General features: G+C 51.2%; 1 protein-coding gene across 13 annotated transcripts in view; it reads right to left on the bottom strand.

The window, feature by feature from the left end:
- SUN1 (Sad1 and UNC84 domain containing 1) overlaps positions 1 to 21,110 on the bottom strand; it is a 54,953-nt gene extending 33,843 nt beyond the window's left edge. For 4 of the 13 annotated variants that reach the window (XM_082714032.1, XM_082714036.1, XM_082714028.1 and 1 more), the window contains exons 1-2: positions 20,897 to 21,018; positions 4,180 to 4,276 (exon numbers count right to left, since the gene is read on the bottom strand). In XM_082714032.1, the coding sequence (XP_082570158.1) occupies positions 4,180 to 4,256 (77 nt within the window). In that variant the 5' untranslated portion in view covers positions 4,257 to 4,276; positions 20,897 to 21,018. Of the gene's footprint in view, positions 1 to 4,179; positions 4,277 to 7,544; positions 8,115 to 20,896 lie in introns of those variants that run through there. The other 9 variants (XM_082714035.1, XM_082714037.1, XM_082714038.1 and 6 more) reach the window with 5 other exon arrangements.
- Between the last annotated feature and the right edge of the window lie 4,840 nt (positions 21,111 to 25,950).

The following is a 25,950-nucleotide window of genomic DNA, read 5'->3' as shown; positions in this document are numbered from 1 at the left end:
TTCTAATTAAAAGACTAGAGAACAATGTACCACAGGCTGAAGCCACGAGCTGTAAAGGCCGGCCAGTGCCGCGTGGCTGGTGGTGCCAACCCCCTCCAGAGCTGCAACATCATCACAGAGCAGCTCGGCCGCTGGGCAGGGGGACAGCACAGAGCAAGTCCCATATAGGAATCTGCCCCAACCCCCATGGGTCCCAGTTCTTCTCTATGTGAGCCCTGCGGCCGCCCCTGAGCCAACCATCCATCACCCGCCCTTTGGGATCTTTTGCTACAAGGGTCCTTCAGCCTCACTTGGGTTCTGCCTGGGGATTATTGCCACAGCCCACTGGCCTCTTGGTCCCAGCAGTGGGGACCCTGGGACCAACCCAGCTGTGCCTCTATACCAGACAGCTGCCAACCCCTGGAAACCACAGCAGTGCGCTCCCGCCTCACCCCACCTCTACTGTAGGGTACAGAAGGGCTTGCCCCTCCTCCTCTCCAGGAAATCGGGCCCCTCTCAGGTGAGCGTATGGAATGACTCCCATTCCTGTGGCCCTGTCCTCTTCCTTCCCCGCAACAGCAGACGCGCCATTCCAACGGCCATCTGTGCGCTCCGGGCGAGCTTTCTCTGTCTGGTGCCTCTTCCCTCCCCTGCAACCTCTGTGTGGCCCCCAACCATCAGCATGTAGACACCCTCCCATCTGTGCCCATGGTGCCAGAAAAAACAAACATCAACAGGGCCGGCCCTTTCTCCTTCTCTAACCAGCCACACTGGCTAAAACGTTGTCTACACTCACTCGACGCGTTTCATTCCAACTCCTGCCCCCGCTGCTGTGTTCAGGTTGTGTCTGTGCAAACTCCCATGGAGCTGCATTCCCAGGTATAGCCCTGTCCTCGGGACCCTCCTCGACACACTCTGGCCTCGTGGCGTCTGTGGCAGAGACCGTGGTAGCACAAGGTGGCAGTCAGACCACTGCCTCCAGTGTGGGCTGCCACCTGAGCGGGGTCTCCTTGTCTCTGCAGGGGCCGGGGGGCGGGCCTCTGAGAACCTCGGCCTCCTGCTCAAGTCAGTGTCCCCACAGCTGCATCCCCATCGTGTGTGGAGCTGGGGGCTCCTCAGGGACACCAAACCAGATGCCAGGCCTCCCCTGCTAGGAAGGAAGGGTGTCGTCCTGCCAACGCACACACAAGCCCCGCACTGATCGAACCTTTGTGTCTAACCACCAGCTCACAGGAACACCCAGAGGAGAACTTCAGAGGCAAACACTTAGGGAAAATGCAAAATCCTGCTGATTTAAAACAAAGATGAAGATCTGAGAAACTGAGCAGTGACTCTTCGGTGTGTTACAAAGGTACCAGGGGTTGTTTTAAATTATTAGGAGCTGGGGCGCCTGGGGGGCTCAGTCAGTGAAGCGTCTGCCTTCAACTCAGGTTATGGTCTCAGGGTCCTGAGATTAAGCCCCACATGGGGCTCTCTGCTATCTGGGGAGCCTGCTTCTCCCTCTGCCCCTCCACTTGCTTGTGTTCCCTCTCTCTGTCAAATAAATAAAATCTTTCTTTTTTTAAGGTTTTATTTATTTATTTGACAGGGAGAGAGATTACAAGTAGGCAGAGAGGCAGACAGAGAGAGAGGAGGAAGCAGGCTCCCCGCTGAGCAGAGAGCCTGATGCGGGGCTCGATCCCAGGACCCTGGGACCATGGGACCATGACCTGAGCCGAAGGCAGAGGCTTTAACCCACTGAGCCACCCAGGCGCCCCCAAATAAGTAAAATCTCTTAAAAAATAAATAAAAATTTAAAAACTACTAGGAGCTTTTGGTGTGATATTAGTATTCTGGCTAATTGTTTTTCAAGTATCATCTTTTAGAGATGTGCTTCGCAACACCCCACTGGAGAGGGAGGGAGGAGCCTAGTGCCAGAAGCATGGAAACTGGGGGGAAGACAGAAGGGCTTATTCCTGCCCCCAGACTTTTACACTAATGGCAATCTCCATGGTAGAAAAATATTTTAATTAAGTAACTGGAACGCCCAGGATGCTGGCGGATCCTCCATGTGCACAACGGAGACCACAATGAAGACATGCTGGACAGCTGTCGGCCAGGGATGCAGAGTCCCCAGCACTGAGGGGAAGGACCCACCAAGGCGGCCAGGTGGCTGGGGACTGTGGGGACCCCCAGCTTCCAGCAGAACTGGGTGATGGGGAGGTTTCAAAGGGGATACAGAGGTACAAGTGGAAAGACAAGAGGCGAAAGTCATGCGTGTGAGCCTCAGCCTTGTGCTCCGCACCACCCCACCGGCTGCCCCCTCACCATTTGACCCCCTCACCCCAGCAACCGGGGCACAGCCCTACATGCCACACCAATGCCCAGATCAGAGACTGCCACCCATCCTCTTGCCTACAACCCCGCCCCCGCCCCCAGTCCTACAGAGTCTCCTGCTGAGGGCTCTGCTCTCCCCACCCTCCCTTCCCCCATCTGTACCCTGGGGCCCACACAGGGACCTGCCCCTCCCACAGCCCCCGGCTCTGAACACCCTTGCTCTGCCCAGCACTCCCCAGTGACCTGGTCTCTGAGCAGCTCCCGTCCCCGCTACCTACCTTGCCGGCCTCGGCACCCTTCTGAGCCCAAGCCTGGTCATACCACTCCTGGCTTCAAACCTCTCCCTGGGTCCCACTGCCCTCAGACACAGTCCAAGCTCACAGCCCAGCACAGGAACCACACCTCGGCTTACTTTTCCTCTGCTTCCATGGCCCCCACCCACATGTCTACCTGAAGGGGGGTGGTGGGAGGGATGGTGGTAGTGCTGAAACTCACAGGGCCACGTCCCCAAGGGGAGACCTACACACGTGCATTTCTAAAAACCTGTATTTAAAACAGGTTCTAAAGACTAAAAATAAGTTGCCAGGAGTAATTATTTTTAGACTCTACAATACAGAGTAAGGAATAGTTTTACTTGAGTCGGCCCACTCCCTTTGTTCTAAAATATTTCAGGACTCTTGACAAAAACAGTCAAAGGTGACATAATCTAAAACTATGAACTAAACACTCCAATTATCAAATATGAAGTTTGACTAACACAGTTAAAAAGTACCTTTGCTAGAGGCGCCTGGGTGGCTCAGTGGGTTAAGCCGCTGCCTTCGGCTCAGGTCATGATCTCAGTGTCCTGGGATCGAGCCCTGCATCAGGCTCTTTGCTCAGCGGGAGCCTGCTTCTCTCTCTCTCTCTCTCAATCTGCCTGACTCTCTGCCTACTTGTGATCTCTCTCTCTCTCTGTTAAATAAATAAATAAAAATCTTTAAAAAAAAAAAAAAAAGTACCTTTGCTAAAATACCTTCCAGTTTTCTTATAGTTTCTACTCTAGTTTTATCCTTTAGAAGATTAGCCACTGGAAAACTTCACAAAGGCATTTTCCTCGTGTGCCTTGGAGGACCCGCCCAATGCTGTGCTGTCTGACACTAGGCCAAGCTGCACAGGCTTCAGCCTCTTTTCCGTGACCCCTGCCACCCTGTGAACTAGCCAGGCCTCCCAGACCTCAGTATCAGGTCAGGAACAGCACACAATGCGGAGCTGCAGGAACTCCTGAGACCTGGGGCTTCATTTTTTAAATAGATTTTATTTATTTATTTATTTGTCAGAGAGAAAGAGAGAGAGCACACAAGCAGGCAGAGACAGAGAGAGAAGCAGGCTCCCTGCCGAGCAAGGACCCTGATGCGGGACCTGACCCCAGGACCCTGAGATCATGACCTGAGCCAAGGCAGCGGCTTAACCCACTGAGCCACCCAGGCGTCCCGACAATTCTGTTCTGATACCTCCTCCTCTCAAAGGCAAATCACTTTCCAGGTTATTTCTGTTAATTTCAAATATCCCGCCATTAATACCAGTCGCAAAACCCTACCCATAACCACAAAGACTTACCCGGGAGACCACAGCCACTTGGGTGGGGTCTACAACAGGACATGGGCAATGACTCACCCTGAGTCACCAGAACGTTTAGTTTTCAAAACAACCTCACCATCTCCATGGTGGTTTAGCAGTCTCCTAAAGCCGCAGTACCATAGGAACTTGGCAGTTATTTTCCCTTTCAAAAGACAGCATTTGGCTACAAGTGGCAAGAAGCTCCCGTGGAGGGGATGGCCCTCCCTGGCTTTTATGAGCGGACAGGTGACAGAGGACGAGGACGAGGACGGATGCAAGCGCGCTCACCTGAGGGCATAGGTGTAGCCAGTGTTCTCGGGCACGCACTGAGGAGGGGTGTACATGTGAAGCCGAGAAAAATCCATGGTCACGGCCTCAAGTCATACTGCAGAAGTGGGGAAAAAGCAATGCAGGGTGTTAACAGGGTAGAAACACACAGACAAGTCTGTCTGTTGCAGCCAACCCAGGGCACACACTTGGGGACCCAAACATCACCACCACAGTTTGAGTGAGACAAACTAACAGTCGTTGCTTTTATTGGTTAAGCAAAGGAGACAAAATTTTCTCATAGTTAGAAGTCCTTCTGTTTAGTTCCCTAGAATGACAAATCCACAGGAGTGAAAGGGAAAACCCTAGACTACTCACTCATAATTATGACAATTGGGGCACTTTCCAAAAACCAGGGAGTGATTCAGACCCTTTTTAAAATGTCTTTTTAAATTCCTAAAGGAATCAAAATGTTCTCATTCTCCAGCACTAAGTTTTCATTGTTTTTTGTTTTTTTTTAAGATTTTATTTATTTATTTGACAGACAGAGATCACAAGTAGGCAGAGAGAGAGGAGAAAGCAGGCTCCCTGCTGAGCGGACAGCCTGATGCGGGGCTCAATCCCAAGACCCTGAGATCATGACCTGAGCCGAAGGCAGAGGCTTAACCCTGAGCCACCCAGGCACCCTAGTTTTCATTGTTATTAAATAAAATAGAACGGCCTCCTAATCCACAGTCAAGCACTCATTCTAGATGCTGTTTGCCCATGCACCGCTGAACAAGAAGACTGCAGGCTAAATGACACATGAGCTGAAGGCATGGCTTACACTTTTATTTTTCCCCCAAAGAACACTGATTATCTTTTAATTAAAAAGGTTTGGGGCGCTGCTTGGGTGGCTCAGTCCAATCGATCTCAGGGTTTTGAGCTCAAGCCACATTTGGCATAAAGACTACTTAAAATTTAATCTTTAAAAAAAAAAAAATTTTTTTTTTAGGTCACCTGGGTGGCCCAGTTGGTTAACCGTCTGACTCTTCATTTTGGCTCAGGTTGTGAGATTGAGCCCCTAAGTCAGGCTCCCTCCTCAGAGTGAGGAGTCTGCCTGGGATTCCATTCTCCCTCTCCCCGACCCCCCACCCAAAGTGCACATGCACTCTCTCTAAAAATAAATAAATATTTTAAAAAGGGAAAAAAAGGTTTGGGGGCGCCTGGTGGCTCAGTCATGAAGCCTCTGCCTTCAGCTCAGGTCATGATCCCAGGATCCTGGGACTGAGCTTGCATCAGGCTCTCTGGTAGGTGGGGAGCTTGCTTCTTGCTTTCCCACTCCCCCTGCCTGTGTTCCCTCTCTCTGTCTCTTTCAAATAAATAAATAAAATCTGAAATAAATAAATAAATAAACAAAAAATGGTTTGCTGTGCCCAGGAGGCTCAGTCAATTAAGTGTCCAACTCTTTATACCAGCTCAGGTCTTGATCTCACATAAGTTTCAGCCCTATGTTGAGTTCCACGCTGGGTGTGGAGCCTACTTAAAAAAAAAAAAAATTTTTTTTTAATTAAAAAAAAAAAAAAAAGTTTTGTTTTCAGATTGTCATCTAAATTTCTTTGGAATGACTCAAACTTTCCTCTGGCTAAAAATATTCTCACACAGTCTCTCACGCGCACACACACATACACGCACACACACCAAATTAAAAATAAGCAGGGGCGTCTGGGTGGCTCAGTCCATTAAGCTTCTGCCTTTGGCTCAGGTCATGATCCCAGGGTCCTGGGATCAAGTTCCACATCGGACTCCCTGTTCAGTGGGGAGTCTGCTTCTCCCTCTTTCCCTCCTCCTCACTCGTGCTTTCTCTCTCTCAAATAAATAAAATCTCTTTAAAAAAAAAAATTTAAAAACACACGGTAGTGAAATGGTTCATAACCTATTACTGAAAAATCTACGGAATAAAAATTAAAAATAAAAACCAGCATGGGGGCGCCTGGGTGGCTCAGTGGGTTGGGCCGCTGCCTTCGGCTCAGGTCATGATCTCAGGGTCCTGGGATCGAGTCCCGCATTGGGCTCTCTGCTCAGCGGGGAGCCTGCTTCCTCCTCTCTCTCTGCCTGCCTCTTTGCCTATTTGTGATCTCTCTCTGTCAAATAAATAAATAAAATCTTAAAAAAAAAAAAAGGGGGCGCCTGGGTGGCTCAGTGGATTAAGCCGCTGCCTTCGGCTCAGGTCATGATCTCAGGGTTCTGGGATGGAGTCCCGCGTCGGGCTCTCTGCTCAGCAGGGAGACTGCTTCCTCCTCTCTCTCTCTGCCTGCCTCTCTTCCTACCTGTGATCTCTCTCTGTCAAATAAATAAATAAAATCTTTAAAAAAAAAAAAAAAACCAGCATGGACAAAAAATATTTATGTGTAAATGACTATTTTCTCGGAACTAAACCAAAAGTACTCTGATTCACACCATTTTCTTTGAAACAGTCCAAAACAATTTTTTTTAAGTGGGCTCCACGCCCAGTGCAAACCCCAACACAGGGCTTACACTGACAAGTCTGAGATCAAGACTGGAGGGGAGATGCCTGGTCGGTCAGATGCATAACTGAGCCACCTGGGGGCTCCACGGATGTTCTTTATGGAGTTAAACACAGAAATATTAACTACTAATTTCAACAAACACCACAAAACTCCTCATTTCCACTCCTCATTCTTCTCAGAGACCCAGCCACTTGCCCGTGAAACATCCTTTAACATGCGCTCCTCAGCCTTCCGTGGCACTGGAGTGCACACGCCAACGTCTCCGCACCGATCAACGCACTATGGCATTACCCGTGTGCTTGCCCACCTGCTCCCCTGCCTAATCTCCCCCAGGGCCTACTCTAGCCAACGCTCAAGTCCAGACGCAGGGGCAGCAGGACAGCAGAATCAAGCGCATTCCTGCCACGTTCCCTCCCAGCAAGGCTCCCGGCACGCCTGGCTCCCTGGCACCTGGCCTCGAGGACTGACAGCCCCCCCCCCGCCCCGCCCAAGCTCCACCCCAGCCGCGTCACAAAGGCTCCTGACAACTGTGGGCTGAGCACTTACTCAACAGGCAGCCATGAAAGGCCTGGGAGGGGGACACTGTAAATGCCCCATATCTATCCTCATTCTCCAGAGGTGACCATGGACTAGGTTCTTATTCCCTATTAGTTACCCACTGATTAATGGAACACCAACTTCCCAACTTCATTCCCACTTAATATTCTCCAACACCTGCATTACCAACGTTAAACCCCAGCAAAAAGCTGTCCTAATCACTAATTTCTACCAACTGTGCTACAACTGGTGTCTGACACACCCTTAGTGACCACATCCCTGAAGTTTACAGAGGTCACCATTACAAACAAACAAGGGCAGAAGCCCTAAAGCCAATACCTGAGCATTCACTTCCAAGATCAAGACCAGGACACAGAGACATTAGAGCCTGCTGCTAAGGACAGGGCGGAGTCCTTGGATCTGGGCTCCGGTCCCAGCTCCGCCCCGACTAGCAGACTGTGGAGGGGGGGCCAGCTCTCCTGACAAGGCCGCTGAGGACCCAGGAGCTCCAGCCCATGACTCAGCACAGAAAGGGAGCTCAGAGCCTGAGGAAGCCCTGTGTAAGAACTCACAGACTCATTTAAAAAGTTAACATTTATATGTTCTCACATTTTCAACCACCTGAAAGAGATTCTGGTTAGTTTCTAATGGTGTTTTCAGAAGCTAACAGGAGGTGTAAGACCAACTACAGCCCTATTTTTCAACCTGGTTCTTCCCATCAATGAGCCAGATGACAAGGCTGAACCATACCACCTCTAGCCAGGTTTCAGGTAGGCCTTACACCACAATTTAAAAGTAAATTTAATTTGGGGGCACCTGGGTGGTTCAGTTGGTTGACTGTCTGACTCCTGATCTCAGCTCGTGTCTTGATCTCAGGGTCGTGAGTTCAAGCCCCGTTTGGGGTCTGGTTCTGGGCATGGAGCCTACTTTAAAAAAAAATTTCCTAAATAAATAAACTGAATTTCTTGTCACTGAAATAAATCCAACCAAAGCAGCAAGCACAGCCACTGGCTATCATGGGATCCCAGGAATGACAGAATTCCAGCAGCGACTGCATCAAAAACGTAACCGGTGAGAACCGGGAGATACAGCAGACAGTGGCAGATTCCTGGTAAAATGGGCCAGGAGAGGAGACATGGACATAATAACATGCCCAGAGAGGACACCCTCCAAAGGACCAGTGCAGAAAGACACCAGACTCTAGAAGGCACACCAGGCAGTGTGGCTCTGGAGGAGAGGAGGACAGGAGGGGACAGTGGAGGGCGTGCAGAGGGGACCACGATAGGCACTCAGCAGCTGCGACAGCCCAGGCCCAGTAAACACGCGCCTACCTCTTCCAAGTAGTTCTGATTTCACTCCTCGGACCACATGAAGTGCATCCAGGTACAGAGCCATATGCAGAGCCTGACCTGTGGCCCAGGGGTGTGTTCTGGCCACAGCTTAGTCCACAGGACATTAAAACCACTTCTCCCCTGGAGAAGCACTAGAGGACCAAACACCCACAAAGCAGAACTACAAAGAGGCGGGACCCAGAGTCTCCGAAGGAAGGGATGATGGGCTGCTCTCTTCCACGCTCACTGCAGCAGAGTTCCTGGATGTGATGGTGAACGGTCCTGGAATTTACCCGGTGCTTCTCTCCACTGATCCTGCTTTCTCCCATTTTCCCTCCCCCTGTCCCCTAACCCTAATACTTAAATCACTCTTCAGTTCCCTCCATGAAACGTGCGCATTAAATACAGAGAAGGAAAATGAAATAAGGTGGCAAGAAGGATGAAATGAAATCGTGTGTGCAAGGCAGTGCCTGGCACACAATGCTCAACAGTGAGCTTGAGGGACGCCTGGGTGGCTCCGTTGGTTGGACGACTGCTTTCAGCTCAGGTCATGATCCCGGAGTCCCGGGATCAAGTCCCACATCTGGCTCCCAGCTCCACGGGGAGTCTGCTTCTCCCTCTGACCTTCTCCTCGCTCATGCTCTCTCTCACTGCCTCTCTCTCAAATAAATAAATAAAATCTTTAAAAAAAAAGTGAGCTTGAACATCTGGTAGAATGGAGTTATACAGCTGTACTCTCAATCCTTTCAACATTGCTTTTCTTCTGAGTGAGCAACCGCTGAGATGGAGATCTAACTCACTCCCAGGTCTAAAGGCAAAGACCATCAGCAACGTGGACAGCTCCAACCAGGAGCCCACAGGTGGGAACGTCAGCCCGGACCTGTCAGACGCATACCAGAACTCCCAACAGCAAACGTGCAACTCGGGTTCTAGATCCACTGATAACTAAACGGGAGCACTGAGCAATTTCAAAACGCTGCTCCCAGCCTCCATGTCCATCCCCCGAACACCACAGCCTTCCTGCTGGTATCAGGGCCCTGACTCTACTGGCCCCAGCCTGAGACTCAAGGGAAAGCTGAGTTGCACTCATACAACAGTAGATAAAAAAGCAGATTGAGGGGCGTCTGGGTGGCTCAGTGGGTTAGAGCCTCTGCCTTCGGCTCAGGTCATGATCCCAGGGTCCTGGGATCGAGCCCCATGTCGGGCTCTCCGCTCAGCAGGGAGCCTGCTTGCCTTCCTCTCTCTCTCTCTGCCTCTCTGCCTACTTGTGATCTCTGTCAAATAAATAAATAAAATTTAAAAAAAAAAAGGCAGATTGAAAATGTCTTCAATGGCATCAGAAAACCCTGGAAAGAATCTGAGGCTGACATTCTGCAAATGCATGTGCTACAGAAGAGGGGCCCTGTCCAGGTTCCACTGTCCTCAGAGTGCTCTGCTCTGGCTGCTAGGACCTTATGAGGGGCCACTGCAGGCCCCAGGTCCAGAGCCCCAGGGCAGGACTTTCCCTGCCTGGGCAGTCTGGGCAGAGTGCACAAGGGCGCCTCCTCCATCCTGGTGAAAGACAGCTTCTTTTTTTTTTTTTAAGATTTTATTTATTTATTTGACAGACAGAGATCTAAAGTTGGGGGAGAGGCAGGCAGAGAGGGAGAGAGAGAGAGAGAGGGGAGGAAGCAGGCTCCCTGCTGAGCAGAGACCCTGATGCAGGGCTCAGTCCCAGGACCCTGGGATCATGACCTGACCCGAAGGGAGGCTTTAACCCACTGATCCACCCAAGCACCCCCGAAAGAGAGCTTCTTCAGGGCGGGCACGGAGCTGCCATGTCCAAACAAGAAAAGCACACGTTAGGGGCCACAGGGCTGAGTGCAGCATCTGCAAGCAGAAAAGATCACTCAGTGTCTCCTTGTACCTCGATCTACCTGCAGCTAAGAGAATATGCAGGCTGGCAAGCACAGGAGGAGGAGAGGGCCTCTGTTCAGGCTGAACTTCAGTTACAAACCTGAGGACTTAAGAACCTTTACAAATATGCAATTCTTAGTAGGGTTCTAAAATCAGAATTTAAAAAAATGTTTAGCGGGGCGCCTGCGAGGTTCAGTGGGTTAAAGCCTCTGCCTTCAGCTCAGATCATGATCCCAGGGTCCTGGGATCGAGCCCCACATCGGGCTCTCTGCTCAGCAGGGAACCTGCTTCCTCCTCTCTCTCTCTGCCTGCTTCTCTGCCTACTTCTGATCTCTGTCAAATAAATAATAATCTTTAAAAAAAAAATGGTTAGGGACACTTGGTGGCTCAGTCGGTGGCACATCTGCCTTCAGCTCAGGTCATAAACCCAGGGTCCTGGGATCGAGTCCCACATCCGGCTCCCTGCTCAGCTGAGAATCTCACTCTGCCGGCTGCTCTCCCTGCTTGTACTCTCTCTCTCTCTCTCTCTGGCAAATGAAAAAAATAAAACCTTTAAAAAAAGTAAAAATTTTAAAAGTTTACAGAAAGTTATAAAATCAGAGTTAAGATTCTTTTTTTAAAGTAGGTTCCCCAATGAGGGGCTCAAGCGGGCGACCCTGAGATCAAGAGTCAGAGGCTTAACCCACAGAGCCAGCCAGGCACCCCAGCGAGGTTTCTCCTTCAATGCCCCTTGAGTACATACTGCTACACTGTCATCATACGGTAGAGACAAAAATATAAAGCTGTTTGGTTCTTGAATATTTTAACCAAGAATGAATTTTAGTGCTGTGGGCACATACAATTTGAATTTTTTCTATTTAGAATGTCTGTACTAATCTAGTTAACAATCTAGAAAACGTGCCTGAAAAATCTCAAAACTTACAAGTGTCACACAAGGGTTAAAAACAGAGCTTTGACTGGGTGGCTCAGTGGGTAAAGCTGCTGCCTTCGGCTCAGGTCATGATCTCAGGGTCCTGGGATCGAGTCCCACATCGGGCTCTCTGCTCAGCAGGGAGCCTGCTTCCTCCTCTCTCTCTCTCTGCCTGCCTCTCTGCCTACTTGTGATCTCTCTCTGTCAAATAAATAAATAAATAATCTTAAAAAAAAAAAAAAAAAAACCGGAGCTTTGAGGAAATGGCAAAGCCAAAGACACAGAAAAAACTAACATCTCTGAAATAATATTAGCACACAATATTTTCTTAGGAAATGCTATCTGTTCTTAAGAAACACTGGAAAAAGGAACCTCCTTTTTACCCCTGGAGGCCCCAAGTAGCATTCCCTATTCAACAATACATTTTTTTATTTTTTTGTGACATTATCTGTTTATTTGACCAAGAGAGACACAGTGAGAGAGGGAAACCAAGCAGGGGGAGTGGGAGAGGGCGAAGCAGGCTCCCCGCGGAGCAGGGAGTCAATGTGGGGCTCAATCCCAGGACCCTGGGATCCTGACCTGAGTCAAAGGCAGATGCATCACCGACTGATGCCCCAGGCGCCCCGACAGTTTTATTTTATTGAACAGTGCACAAAGCACTGGGTTTACAGAGATGGGTAGGTGACAAATCAAACTTTCAGCTGATTTGGTCACTGACAAAGTGGCTAAAACAGAATGAGCCCAAGCAGAAGAGGCCAGTGCCACCTCATGATCCGAAATCCTCACAGAGGACCTGCTGCGGGTCCCCCTGAGGTCAACGTCAGAACCTGTGGCTCTTGCCCATAACCCGTCCTCGGGGACAGAAGCCATCAAAGGGGACAGCGATAGCCAGAACGTTCCCCCAGCACTTGGCACATCTCCAGACACGCCATCTGCCACGGTGCCGTCCCTCTGGGACACTGGGCGCGGCTAGCACGGGGTTCCTGTGGTCCCACAGGACTCAGCGTGACCGGCCAGCAGTGGGCGCTCAACAGACCTTCCAGAGAGGTCCCAGGGCCGAGTGCACCCGCAGCAGAAGCGACATTCTATCACCCGGGGCCGATCCTTATCACCCAGAGGGCGGCTGCCCTGGCTGTTTCCTTTGTGTCGTCCTCTACAAAGAGGGTTACTTTTCAAAGTAAAATGCCAAGGTGGCCCTTTAAAACTTAGAACTAATTTTTTTTCCTTTCAAGACTGTATATAAGGTCAAGGTGGTCCACACAGGGCGTAGCATTAGCTACAACTCATCTGCTGCGGACGACACGAGGGCTCATCCTGCCACGTGCCCCCCCTCGGTGCCCACCACCCTAGAACCACATCTTAATGTAACTGTCCCGCTCAACAGGAATCCTGTTAAACCTAAATACTGTAGAGACTAACAAAGACATCAGTTATCTTTGTCTACATAACCAAAAAAATCTTAATTTGGTCTAAGTAAGACCATAAAAATGATAATAATTTGGGTTAGAAATGAGTGTTTTCCAAATGTCATGCTCAATGTAATTACTTCTACCATAAAAAATAGAAAACTGGTGTTCATCTGTTTTTATCTTAAGCAATAAAACAATGTTTACAAAAAGCTGTGATTTACACTAAGTGAGGACCCTAAAAATGAACTGAGTAAAACAGTGAATTGGACACAAATGACTAAAACAATAATACTTGAAAGCTTCACAGAACGCTACATGTTTTACGTATACACACACACATACACGAATATGTTTTTAAACTTCAAGGAAAACACCACTAAATTTCGTGGTAAATTATACAGACTGAGACTTCTACTCCTCACTTACCCCTCCTGTGCTGTTCAACATTTTTTTTAAAGAGCAGGTATTAGCCTTATAATTTCAACAACTAATCCAGTAACTATTATCTTCTGCAAACAGTTTCTTTGTTCTCCATCCGTGAAGAGGTATGGGCAGGCAGACCCACGGGTTCCATTCGGGCTCTGTCACCCAGCTAGGAGAACCCGGAACAGAAGGGAAGGACAAGGTCCTCACACCTCCGGGCGCCGTCGACAGGAGTCTCCACAGCGCCCAAGCCCAGAGTGTTACTGGAGGGTCAGCCAGGGAGTACCCAACCTGCTCGGTGCTGCCTGGCACAGAATAAAAATACTCAAAGTCAGTTATTAGCAGCAAGTCTGTGCTGAAAAACAGTGTCCAGCCAAGGCCGGGTGTTTCCTTCCTTTTTTGGGAAATGATGAGACAACAGCAGGAGAGGTAGGCCGATGGGCTTGTTTACATAAGAGAACAGCTCTGAGTTTTAGGAAAGATAATTACTCCTAAGAGAAAACAGTTATCACATGCTTACCTCTCCTGATCAAAAGTGCCCCAGATGTTTTTAATAAAAAACCCACTGCCTGATAGTGGTATTATCCTAGTATTTCAGCAGAAGCCCAAAGTCAAATTATTTATTCTGTCCATATGAACATAAAAGGTCTTCGTTCTGAGAGTCCAGAAAGCATGACCACAGGGTTGCAGTGTCTGCTTCAACCCGGAACGCACTCCATCTCCTCACAAGCGGCAGTCACAGGGGCTGCCCACGACGCCATTTCCATGGCGAGATGCCGTCCCTGTGGAGGGCCATCCCACAGTAGCACTGCACAGTGAGTCTGGGGGCCCCTCCCACGGCTGACGGGGCCCCTCCTGGCCCTTGCAGGGAGTGTGACGACTTCGACGTGGGAAGAAGAGAGGGGGTGCTGCCTTTTTCTTACTGTCTGACAGGAGGCTGACCGTACGCATCTCATCCGTGTCTGGGACACCCCTGCCTGTCACAGAAGCAGTCTCTAGTGACTCGGGCTGCACTGCCAGAGGTTCCCGCCTCTCCCGCTGGCTCAGAAAGGCTCCCTCCAACCCAGCAACATGCCAACAGTCTGCTATGGATTCTACTGCTCATCTGGGTCCCTCACCCGTCCCTGAGTCCTTTGCGTACAGCGAGGTAAGCATCAGGAGTGCACACCGAGCACATCTGCCGGGATCATCCACAGCACCCATCAGTCTGGCCCTCCCCTCCCAGGGGGTTACCCCCTCTGCCTTCCGGCTCCCCCTGCTGCTCCATCTCCTGCCAGCTTCCAGCAAGCACTGACTAGCTCCTGCCCTCCAGCCTTGCCCCCTCTAGCTAGAATACTGCCAGGAGGGGCTGTCTACAATCAGAGGGACCACCTCACCACTTTCGCATCCCACCATGGCTCCCTAGCACCCACAGACAGGGCCCAAGAGGCGGCCTGCACCAGACCCTCCATCCAGACGTCCCACTTATCCTCTCCATCTCCCAGCAATCCACAGGGCAGCTTCACTGAGGCCCTGGACCCAGACAACCCTCTTCTTCTGACCCCAGGTACACAGTTCCTCTGCTCCCTCCTTGGCTGGGAGGCCATCCTCCCAGCCTCATCCCTCCGTCTCTTTCCACCCCACTTGCTCCTGGCTATCTTCTGCTCAGCCTCAGAATTCAGCTGAGAGTCCACATGCAGGGAGCGCTCCTGGAGCCCCAACCCCGCATCCAAGTCAGACGCTCGCTTTAGTGCTCCCTCCAGCACTCATCACTCCACGGAGACCGTAATCACCACTTACTAACAAGTCTTCCTCTCTGAGGAGACCTTGCGCTCTGAGCGCGGCCCCCGAACATCACTTCAACAGATCAACACCGTGTAGGCGCCTGCAGAGCGGGGAGAACTCACTGCTGTGCGGGTTCCTCGCTTTGCCTATCACCCGAAAATCCAGCCTCCACTGCTCATGTGACCACACCTGGCAAAACCGTGCCGAGAGCGATACAAACGTGTGATAAGCAGGAAGGGTCCTGCACACCTGGGCCCCCTTATTCTATCTCCTAACAGACTCAAAGTGCTTCTCACTTGTGCTCATCAGATCAGAACAGCTGTGTCAGCTGTGTCTTATTCCACCTATAACTGGGAATGCGAATTAGAAACAGCAATCACAGGCTCTTATTTGTACTGCAAACGCTTAATCCACACGAGTTCTCAATAACCCTTCTCATGCTGTCCCCACAAACATGAAGCAGCAGGCTCAAAATCGGTGTCTTCTGGTCCTGAAAAGCTCTGCAGCATAGGTAGCAAGTGAAGAACTCATCAAGTTGATCTGTTTTCCATATTCTAGATGTAGCTCACATCATCCAATAATACTGCCAACGACTGGAAAACAAACCAACCAGGCAAAGCACACCTTTGTTTTCAAGCTACACATGTCCCCAGGGGAAGCGGCTCCTTCCCCATCGGGAGCCACTCACCTATACTTTACCGCTCTCCATATGCATCAAGGACCCGCACTCCTATTACGCACAAAGATCAAGAAGTGTGCCTTGCACAGCTCTTATCTCCTAAACTAAAACGTGCAACCCAGGACTACTCGCTGAGTGCACCTGTGACTAAATGGTCAACAAGGCACGCAGATAACAAGCATGGTTAGTTTCAGATGTGATTCAAACTGCAGAACTGCCTAACAAATGACCCAAGTCACTTAACGAAATAGAACCAACAAAACACAGCATAAGCGGCAGGGCCATGTTCTGTATTCCCATCTGCCAATCCTGCTCATTTTGACCCAGTGCAAGCAAACGGTTTCAAAAGCACATCCTAGGTTCAGTCTCCTCTACCCGAAATCAAGAAGGGTCAGCAAGCCAAAACAGCCATGAGTTCCAAATCTGGGAATGGAGGGAGCAAGAAAGGAGGAGCACGGTTACCCCAGTGAACTAGATGGGGCTGCAGCTTGGCTCCCACAGCACTCCTGCTGGGACACCACCACTGTCTGGTTCCCATGTGCCCTGGAGCCTACATGTGGGCGTAACCTTCCACCAGGTGCTCAGGCCGACCACCCCTGCATCTCAGTGGGTCTCATAGGTGCCATGACTCCCCGCACTCTTGCCTCCCCTCAAAATATTCAGGTGGGAGCAGGAGATGCAGGGCTAAAAGATGGTTCCCTCCCATATCTCTTCTACCAAAAACTGTTGCCTGGCGCTTGTAATTGTGAGCAAATTCAAATTGGCTCTACTTTCAGAATCTGGAGATCATCCGATCATCACAAATTCAGAACCAGGAACCAATGGCTATGAGCAGACACTCCATCAAACGCCAGTGTTCCCTGAAAATAGGTCACCCAGTAATTTCCAGTTGAAAATGTACAATGAACAAAGATGGTAGCTCCCACTCTCTTCTGATACCCCTCCTAAAATGAGATTGTTTTCTTTCTAAAGGCACACAGCCACAGATCAAAACAAAACCAAGAAAAGACAACAGCAAGAAACCTGGAAGGTAGAATGCAAATTAACGAAAACACACCTAAGCCAGAAAAAGCTGAGTCACAAGCTTGCAAGGAGAAGCACTGAGAAATGGTCCAACTGTCATCATGGAACCCCCAAAAGGTTACAATAGTGGCACCTGACTCCATCTGGATGGGAGGGTGGAGACTGGAACCGAAATACAGCAGGAATTGAACACTGAAAGTCCATTTAAACGCAGTTAGGCAAAACCCATGATCACACCTCAATCAATGCAGAAAAGCACTTGGCAAAATCCAACACCCTTTCATTATAAAATATTCAACCAAGTAGGAGTAGAAGGTAACTTCCCCAAGCCAATAAAGGGCATTCACTGACACCCACGGCTCACATCATCCTCTGTGGGAAAGGACGCACAGCTTCCCCCTAAGATCAAGAACAAAACAAGAATGCCTACTTCCAGCACTGCTATTCGACATGGCACTGGAGTTCCAGCGGGAGCCGTTAGGCAAGAACAAGAAACAAAAGACCTCCAATTGGAAAGGAAGCAGTAAAGCTATCTCTACTCACAGATGACATATCTCATATATAGAAATAAAGGATTCACAAACAAAAAAAAACTATAAAAGCTAACAAATTCAGCAGAGATGCAAGTTACAGGATCAACACCCAAAAATCAGTTGTATTTCTATAAAATAGCCATGAACAATCTGGAAATGAAATTAAACAATTCCTCTTACCACAGCTTCCCAAAGAAAAACAAACTTAAAGAGTAAATTTAACCGAGAAAGAACAAGGCTCGTACACTGAAAATTACAAAACACTGCTGAAAGAAATTAAAGAAAAATACATGGAAAGACTTCCCTTGTTCATAGACCAGAAGACTTAATATTTTGAAACATGGCAGTAGAAGATTACTAAGAGATCTCCAGATTCAATGCAACCTCTATGAAAGTTCCAATGGCCTTCTTTGCAAACACGATAAAGTTAATCTTTAAATTCATATGGAGGGGCGCCTGGGTGGCTCAGTTGGTTAAGCATCTGCCTTCAGCTTGGGTCATGATCTCCAGGCCCTGGGATCTAGCCCCAAATTCAGGCTTCCAGTTCAGCAGGGAGTTTGTTAGCTCCCTTTCCATCTGCCAATCCCACCAGCTCTCGAATAAATAAATAAAATCTTAATGAGAAAAGAAAAGAAAGCCAAAACAAAGCAAAGAAGATAGTGAATGCAAGAGAGCATATAGAGAAACTAGAACCTTGTATGCAGCGGGTGGGACTGTAAAGTGATGCAGCCACTGCGGAAAACAGTCAGGCAGTTCCTCTACACATTAAATTAGAACTACCATATGATCCAGCAACCCCACTCCTAGATACATCCCCAAAAAACGGGAAAACATGTACTCCAACAAAAACCTGTACACAAATGGTCATAGCAGCACTACTCATTAATAGGCAAAAAGTAGAAATGACTCAAATGTCCACTAACCAATAAACGGATAAAAAAAAACTGTGGTATATTCATGCAGTATTCTTCAGCCAAAAAAAGAAATGCAGCTCTGATACGTTACAACATGAATAAACCTTGAAAACATTATGCTAAGTAAAAGAAGCCAGGCACAGAAGGCCACATACTGTAGGAATCCACGTCTATAAAACAACCCAGAGCAGGAAAACTCATAGACAGACAGGAGGTTAGTGGGGCCAGAGGCTGGCAGCAACGGGGAAGTGCCTGCTGACGGGTATGGGGTTTCCACTAACGGGCAAAACAGACCATTCTGGAACTAGACCGTGATGAGGGCTGGCCCCTCCAGACCCATCAAAGGGGCAAATTTTATGTTGTGTATTGCACCAGCCACACAACAGCAGTGGTTAGCTGGCATGCGTCAACCAGCTGCTTCCTGCCTTCCCTCAGGAAAGACTGCAGAATAAAACCCAGGGGTCTGGTGGGGGGGGGGGGGGGGCTCAGCCAGTGAAACATCTGCCTTCAGCTCAAGTCCCAGATCCCCAGGTCCTGGACAGAGACCCACGTGGGGCTCCCTGCTCAGCAGGGAGTCTGCTTCTCTCTCCGTTTATCTCTCAAAGGAATAAATAAAATCTTAAAGAAACAAAAAAACAAACACCAAGGGGTCTCTATAGCAGAGGATAAGGGGAATCCTGAAGCCCCAGGATGTCCTCCTAGAAAGGGAGAGGAACAGCACTTCCTTACTCACTTTTGAAGGCCACAACCACACTCTTCTACCCAACTTGGAAAACTAGGCAGGAGACTGGAAAGCCCTTGAGAGGATAAAATGCCCAATAAAGGATAAAGGTAATGCCCCTCCCTATCAGCCCAGAACTACCACAGGAGTGGGCAGGGTCCTGCTCTCCAATGTGCTCAACCAGGATCACCCAACATGTCACAGAACACAGGCCAAAGCAAGCAAAAACTGAGGTCACGGAAGAAGAGAATGAGCCACTACCGTGTCTACGAAATAAGAAACATGGCTGAGGGGCGCCTGGGTGGCTCAGTGGGTTAAAGCCTCTGCCTTCAGCTCAGGTCATGATCCCAGGGTCCTGGGATCAAGCCCCCCCCCATCCCTCAGTGGGGAGCTGCTCAGTGGGGAGCCTGCTTCCCTCTCACTCTCTGCCTGCCTCTCTGCCTACTTGTGATCTCTGTATGTCAAATAAATAAATAAATAAATAAAAATTTAAAAAGAAAGAAAGAAAGAAACATGGCTGAATTTTAGAGGAAAAAAGGAACCTCCAAAAAAGCTCTGGGAAATTTAAAATACGATGACCAAAATAAAATGCTAAATAAAAGAAAAAAAAAAAAACACTGAGGAAATCTACAAAGTGAAATGAAAAGACAAAAATGGAAAATGGGAGAGATAAAGATTTTATATTTAAAAAGTACAAACAGGGACCAAAAGGGCTAAGTCCCAAGTAAAAGCATTTCCAAAACACACAGAAAACAAAAGTAAAACAAGAAAAGTGTCCAAGAAAACAGTGCAAGAAAATGCCCCAGAACTAACCCTCCTGAGCTTCCAGACTTAGAAAAACTACACAATGTCCCACGAAATTGAGGCGAATAAACCAAAACCCAAGTTTCCGAGCACTGCAGACCCTGGGAGTGAAAACAGTGCGCGCACCCGGGGTTGAGACCCAGCAGCACTTACTGGGGCAGCGGGCCGCAAGCACCCTGGGAAGGCAAGCCCCGCACAGCACACCGGAGTGCTCCTGTGGGCACGAATAGGTCCCCAAAGGGAAGGCAGGCCCCGGACCCCGCCCCACCCCGGGGCTGGCAAGCACTCCACACCTGCTCACTCTGGCGGGCGGAGGGTGAGGGCCCAACCAGGACCAGCGCACCAGGTGCAGAAACTCTGGGACCTGTAGGAGAGCTGCAGAGCAGGTCAAGGGGGCGAGCGCCCCACCCCGCGCTCCAGCGAGGTCAAGCACCCCGAGGCCAAGCCGGGGACCCTGGTGGGGGGTCAGGGGAGCCCAGATGACGGGGGTGGAGGTCTCCCGTGTGTTGGGGGCGCGGGGATCGGAGGCACCGGAGTGTTGGGGGTGACAGGGGTCAGGGGCACCCAGGTGTGCGGAAGGCTGGGGTGCCAGGTTGTGGGGGTGGTGGGGGTCGGGTGCTCCCGTGTGTTGGGTGAGTGGGGGAAGCGGGGACTCCCGGGTGCCGCGGTTGGGGAGGCGGGGGCTCCCGGGGGTCGGGGTCGGGGGTGTCGGGGGCTCCCGGGTGTCAGGGTCGGGGATGGCGGGGGTCGGGGATGGCGGGAGTCGGGGTCGGCGGGGGCTCCCCTGTGTCGGAGTCGGGGGTCGGGGGAGGCGGGGGCTCCCGGGAGTCGAATCGGGGTAAGCGGAGCTCCCGGGGGTCGGGGGAAGGGGAGGGCTCCCGGGGGTCGGGGATGGCGGGGGCTCCCGGGTGTCGGCGTCGGGGGAGGCGGGGGCTCCCGGGTGTGGGAGCCCGGGTAGGGGAGGGCGGCGACGACAGAAGTCCCCGGGTGCGCAAGCGTCCCCACAGCCCCGCCGGCACCCCGCTGACGTCGGGCGGAGGAGACGCCCCCGGGACCTGCCTGCCGCAGACTGGGGCCAGGTGCGGGGACGCGCAAGGCCGAGGAGGCGGCGGCGGCCGTTGGCTGCACAGGCGGGGCCCGTGGCACAGTCCGTGCCCGCCGCCCCCGGCCCGCAGCTCCCGCCCGCTGTGAGAGACGCCCTAGCCCCATTCCTGTTCCCCCCGCCGACCTCGCTCCGGCCCCCTCACCCCTCCCACCTTTCCCCTCCCCTCCCCAGGAACTCACCTGCCTCGCGCCACAGCCACCACCGATTGCGCCCCCGCTGCCGCCCCAGGCCTGATCCGCGCCACCAAGACCCGATCTCGAGAAGAGACCTTGCGGGCGCCAGCCAATCGCGGGCCGCGACTGGAGGCGGGCGGGAGCAACGCAGACTTCCACCAGTCTGGAGCGCGCCACCTGAAGCCCCTTGGCCAGTAAGAAGGCGGCCTATCTAGGAGCCTGGCCAATCGCGAGCTGAGGCCGACCGCTCAAGCGGAGAAGTGGGCGGGGCCGCGAGGCGGTGCGCCGGACCGTACGGCGGGAGGGGGCGACGTACGCTGCGGCGGCTGTACGGCAGAGGCGGGACCGCGGCCGCCGCGGGAGGGGCCGCACGGAGGCGGAGCCATTGTCTCCGCCCCGCGGGGTCCGCGCCTCCGGCCCTGAGTTGCAGCTGGGGGGCTGATGCGAGGGTGGCGCCCCGCCTGCCGTCCGCCCTTGCCCGGGACCCGGGTGGAGACTGAGGCTCCGGCGGCCGGGGGCCTCCGCGAGTCTGCGCCGGTCCGCTCGCAACCGCACGCTGCGACTCGCTCTCTCGGAGGAGCTCGGACGCCCTTTCCCCGGGGTGGGTGTTAGGGGTGGGGACTGCTGGGGTGGGGGGCGCGGGCTGCGGTGGGTCCCGGACGCGCGCGCCACGGGGCCGACCAGATGGCCTCGCAGGTTGGGGAGGGGCTTGGCACGGTGCCCTGCGGAGGACTCCGGGAGCACGAGGGATGCTCTAGGACGGAGAAGCGCTGGAGAGCAGGGTAGGACTCCTCACACACACGCGCAGTGCGGGGAGGAAACCTGCGGCCCGCTGTGTCCTGGAACTGCCACCTGGGAGAAAGGCCGCACCAGGGACGGGGGACCCCTGCACGCCTACCTGGCTCCCGCCCCCGCCTGTGCGGGGTTTGCGTTGGCTTCGCCTGGGCTCAACTAGTTCCTACTGACGGCAGCCGGACTCAGCGGGCTGGAACCCGTTTGCATGGGGGAGCTGTGTGCAGGAGTCCCTCTGCTGCCATCGCGACGCGGGGCCTCTCGGCCTAGGGAGGAGCACTCGAGAGAGCACCTAGTCCGGCCTCACGAGGAGGCCCGAGAGGGGACACTTCTCTGTGGGCTCCGTCAGGGTCAGGGGCGAGGGGGGTCCTTGCTTGCCCGGCTCCCCCACTCTGCCCCCCTCCCTCTGGATGTGGGCCTTCTCCGCTCCCCTGGGCCATCTGATCCCCTTATTTCAAACCCAGCATGTTCACTCCCGGACAGCTCCGTGGGCGCACGCTCCTCACTGGGGTTGCACGGCACGACCCCATGTTCACTGGATGCCTCCTGTATCAGGTGCATTTTTGAAGCACGTAGAAAATCACATTCTCTGTCCCCACATTCCGATGGGAGGAGTTCTGTGTTTCTGTGCAAGCTTGGAGGAAAACAAGCAGAGGCAGGGCTGAGGTGTGGGAGGCCTGCAAATTATGAATGTGGCAGGCAGGTGGGGACACAGGAGACACAAGGGAGCAAACCAGCAGCATTCGGGGCAGACAGAAAAGCAGATGCCAGCACCCTGAGGTGGGGGTTGAAGACGTAGAGGCCTTCATTCACTGGTCCAGGAAGCCACGTTTGTGTGGACACTGGCTTCCAGAGAAAAGGAAGAAATTCTTCAAGTGACATCTAGTCGGTGTGAAGTCGCAATAAGGAAACGTGACTTGAAGGTGACATCACAGACTTAAATCATAAAGGAGACATGTCCAAGAACAAGGCTAGCTCTTCAAAATGAAACAGGCACCTGGGTGGATCAATTGCTTTGGATGTAGACTCGGTTTCAGCTCTGCTGGTCTCTCTCCTTCCTTGTCTGCTCCTCCCCACCCCTGCTCTGCTTCTCTCTCTCAAATAAATAAGCAAAAATCTTTAAAAGAAAGAAAGCACTTTATAGTGTCACATAAATGTAGAGACTGGGCCAAGAAATGCACTCAGGAAATGACAAGCCATTAACTGAAAACAGTATATGCTGTGGGATTTCATGTGTTCACACACTCACACTCTCTCTCACACACACACACACATACACACACACACACACACACACACACACATACACACAGCTTGGAAAAATGATGCCAGCAACTCCAAGTAGGTGCATTGCTCTTCTAGTCCTACTTGGTGTTACTGTATTTTGTACAATGAACTCAACAGTTTTAGAAGTTTTCAAAGTTTCTAAGTGTTAAACTATAAGAAAGTACTGTGACATCCACCTTGATTCCACTATCCCAAATTAACTGGGACTATCTTGTCATGTCCCTTTTTGAAGTTTCATTTTTAAAGAAATAAAACCAGCTGCTTGATAACTGGAAAGCCAAATGAAAAGAAACAATCTAGTGTCTAGAGGAGATGTCAAGGAGAATTTGTTTCCCTGCAGCAGGGAAGGATTTCTTAAACAAAACCTCAGAAGTACATCAACGGCAGAACGCAGATGAATTATGTTAAAATGAAGGGTGTCTGGGGGCGCCCCGGGGGTATAGTCGGTTAAGCGTCCAACTCTTGTTTTCAGCTCAGGTCGTGATCTCAGGGTCCTGGGACTGAGCCCCACGTCAGGCTCTGCTTGAGTCTGCTTGAGATTCTCTCCCTCTCCCTCTGCCCCTCCCGCTCATGCTGTCTGTCTGTCTCTCTCTCAAATAAATATAATCTTTAAAAAAAAGTCTGTTCCATAAAAGACACCATGACAAGTCAGCAGCTGGTGACCAGTCAGAAGATATTTGCCACATTTAAAACAGACAAGGAGCTACTGCTTAGAGCGTCCAAGGAGCTCCTGGAGATCATCAAGAGGAAGACAGGAACACAGCAGAGAAGCAGGCAAAGGGTGTGAACAGACAATGCACTGGGAAGAAACCTAAATGCATGACAGGAATAGAAGAGATGCTTGATGGGGCATTTGGCAGGCTCAGTCAGTGCAACTGTGCATCTCAGGCTTGTGAGTCTGAAACCCACGTTAGGTGCAGAGAAAAAAAAAACCTTAAAAATTATACCTTAAAAACCTTAAAAATTTTCAAAAATTAAGAAGAGATGCTGGAGCTCATTTGGGATCAGAGAAATGCAAATAGAATAATTCCTCCTCGCCCCACCTCCATCCAGTCAGTAGCAGAGAGGGAAGGATGCCAAGTGCTGGTGGGTGGGTGGAGGACTTGGGGATCCTGGTGTCCGTGAACTGCACACCCGCCCCCAGGCCCCTGGGAAGGGAACTTGAACAGGGCCTTCCCTCCAAGGTGCTGGTCCCGACACTCTGCCCTGAGCAAATAGGGACCCCCCAGGCAGGGTGTCCCAGGCCCGCTGGGCAGACAGCATGCTGGTTCACTGTATGCTTCAGCTGGCCAAGAGCATCCCTTTTTTTCTCCACCGTGTGTTCTCTCCAGGCACACAGTGGACTGGGCGAGCCCCACCCACTCCCGGGAGAGCCATCTGCCTGAGTCCATCTATGGAATCAGATGTTTACCTCACCCGGAAACTCCCTCGCAGACAGTCCAGAATAATCTTTGCATGAATATCTGGGCTCCCGGTGGCCCGTCCAGCTCTTCTCCTGCCTTTAGATTCAGACAGGCTGGAGCTTACACCAGCAGCCCTCCTGGGTCTCCGCTGCTGCGTGTTCCAGCCTCCATAACCCCGTGAACCAGTTTCATATATGCATATCTCTCTCACATGTACACACCTGCCCCACGTGCCGTGTCTTCCACCGTCTCTCTGGAGAACCCGGACTGACACATACACTCACCCCTCTATTCTGCATAACACCATTCAGGTGAGTGAAGACACACCGAGCAGGGCTGTGTGGGTAATAAGGACACTCACGGCAAGGAAGAGAGACACCAACCGTAAGACCTTTGGGGAAGAGGACGGCAGAGGAGTAGGGAATGATCCAGAGAGTAACTGCGTGAAACCAGGAGGGATCAGGATGACAGCGGGCCATGGAGGAGGGCTGAATTCCCTCCCCCTTCCACCCTGGATGGGATAGACGGAAGTCAAATAAATAGGCAAAGATAAGATGGATAGATATCAATAGATGATACATAGACCTAAGGCTTGCTGGTCCCCCTTGTAGCCCTCAACGTCTTCCCTCAACAGGGAGGCTGATGGACAGACTCGAGGCAGCTTGGCCTCCTGCCCACAAGCCGGTTCCTGTAAGGGTGCATGCCCTGCTGCGGGGGTCAGGTGCGTGGAGCACCAGGGCATGGCTTGCTGCTCAGTGTGCCTCCCTCCCCCCACGCTAGGCCTGGATACCAAGGGCTCTGCTCCATTCCCTGTACTGGATATACCCCCTCCACAAGAAGAACAGAGTAAATCAGACCTGTTCTCGCCAATGGGTGGTAAGCCCTTCCTGGGTCTCACCACTATGAACACCACCTGTGGGGGTGTCTTCTGCCCAGCAGTAGGGCTTCTCAGCACAGAGACAACACATACCAATTTTAGATAGACCCAAGTTATCTTTATACTAAATGTTTGAAGGGTGCCTGGGTGGCTCAGTGGGTTAAGCCTCTGCATTCGGCTCAGGTCATGATCCCAGGGTCCTGGGATCGAACCCTGCATCAGGCTCTCTGCTCAGCGAGAAGCCTGCTTCCTCCTCTCTCTCTGCCTGCCTCTCTGCCTAGCTGTGATCTCTCTCTCGTCAAATAAATAAATGAAATCTTTAAAAAAAGTAAATGTTTGATTTAATGTGGCTATGTTCCATAAAGAATTCTTATTTTATAATATTTGTAAAGCATTTATTAAAATGTTACTAAATATAGAAGTGCCTGGGTGGCTCATTCAGTTAAGCACCTGCCTTCGGGTTGTGATCTCAGAGTCCTGGGATCGAGCCCCACATTGGGCCCCATGCTCAGCGGGGAGCCTGCTTTTCCCTTTCCCTCTGCCCCTCTGTATCAAATAAATAAATTAATAAATAAAATCTTTTTTAAAAGTTACTATAGATTATGATTACAAACAGCACATTTATATATCATAGGAATAAATGAAGTGGGTTCCATACGTTTGTATATCGTGTGAATTAATACAACTATAATTCACTTATG

The sequence above is a fragment of the Mustela nivalis genome (genome assembly GCF_964662115.1).
Source record: "Mustela nivalis genome assembly, chromosome: 19".
NCBI classification, from domain to species: Eukaryota; Metazoa; Chordata; class Mammalia; order Carnivora; family Mustelidae; genus Mustela; species Mustela nivalis.
The sequence above is the reverse complement of the archived record's forward strand: the minus strand, read 5'-3'. Positions and strand labels throughout refer to the sequence as shown.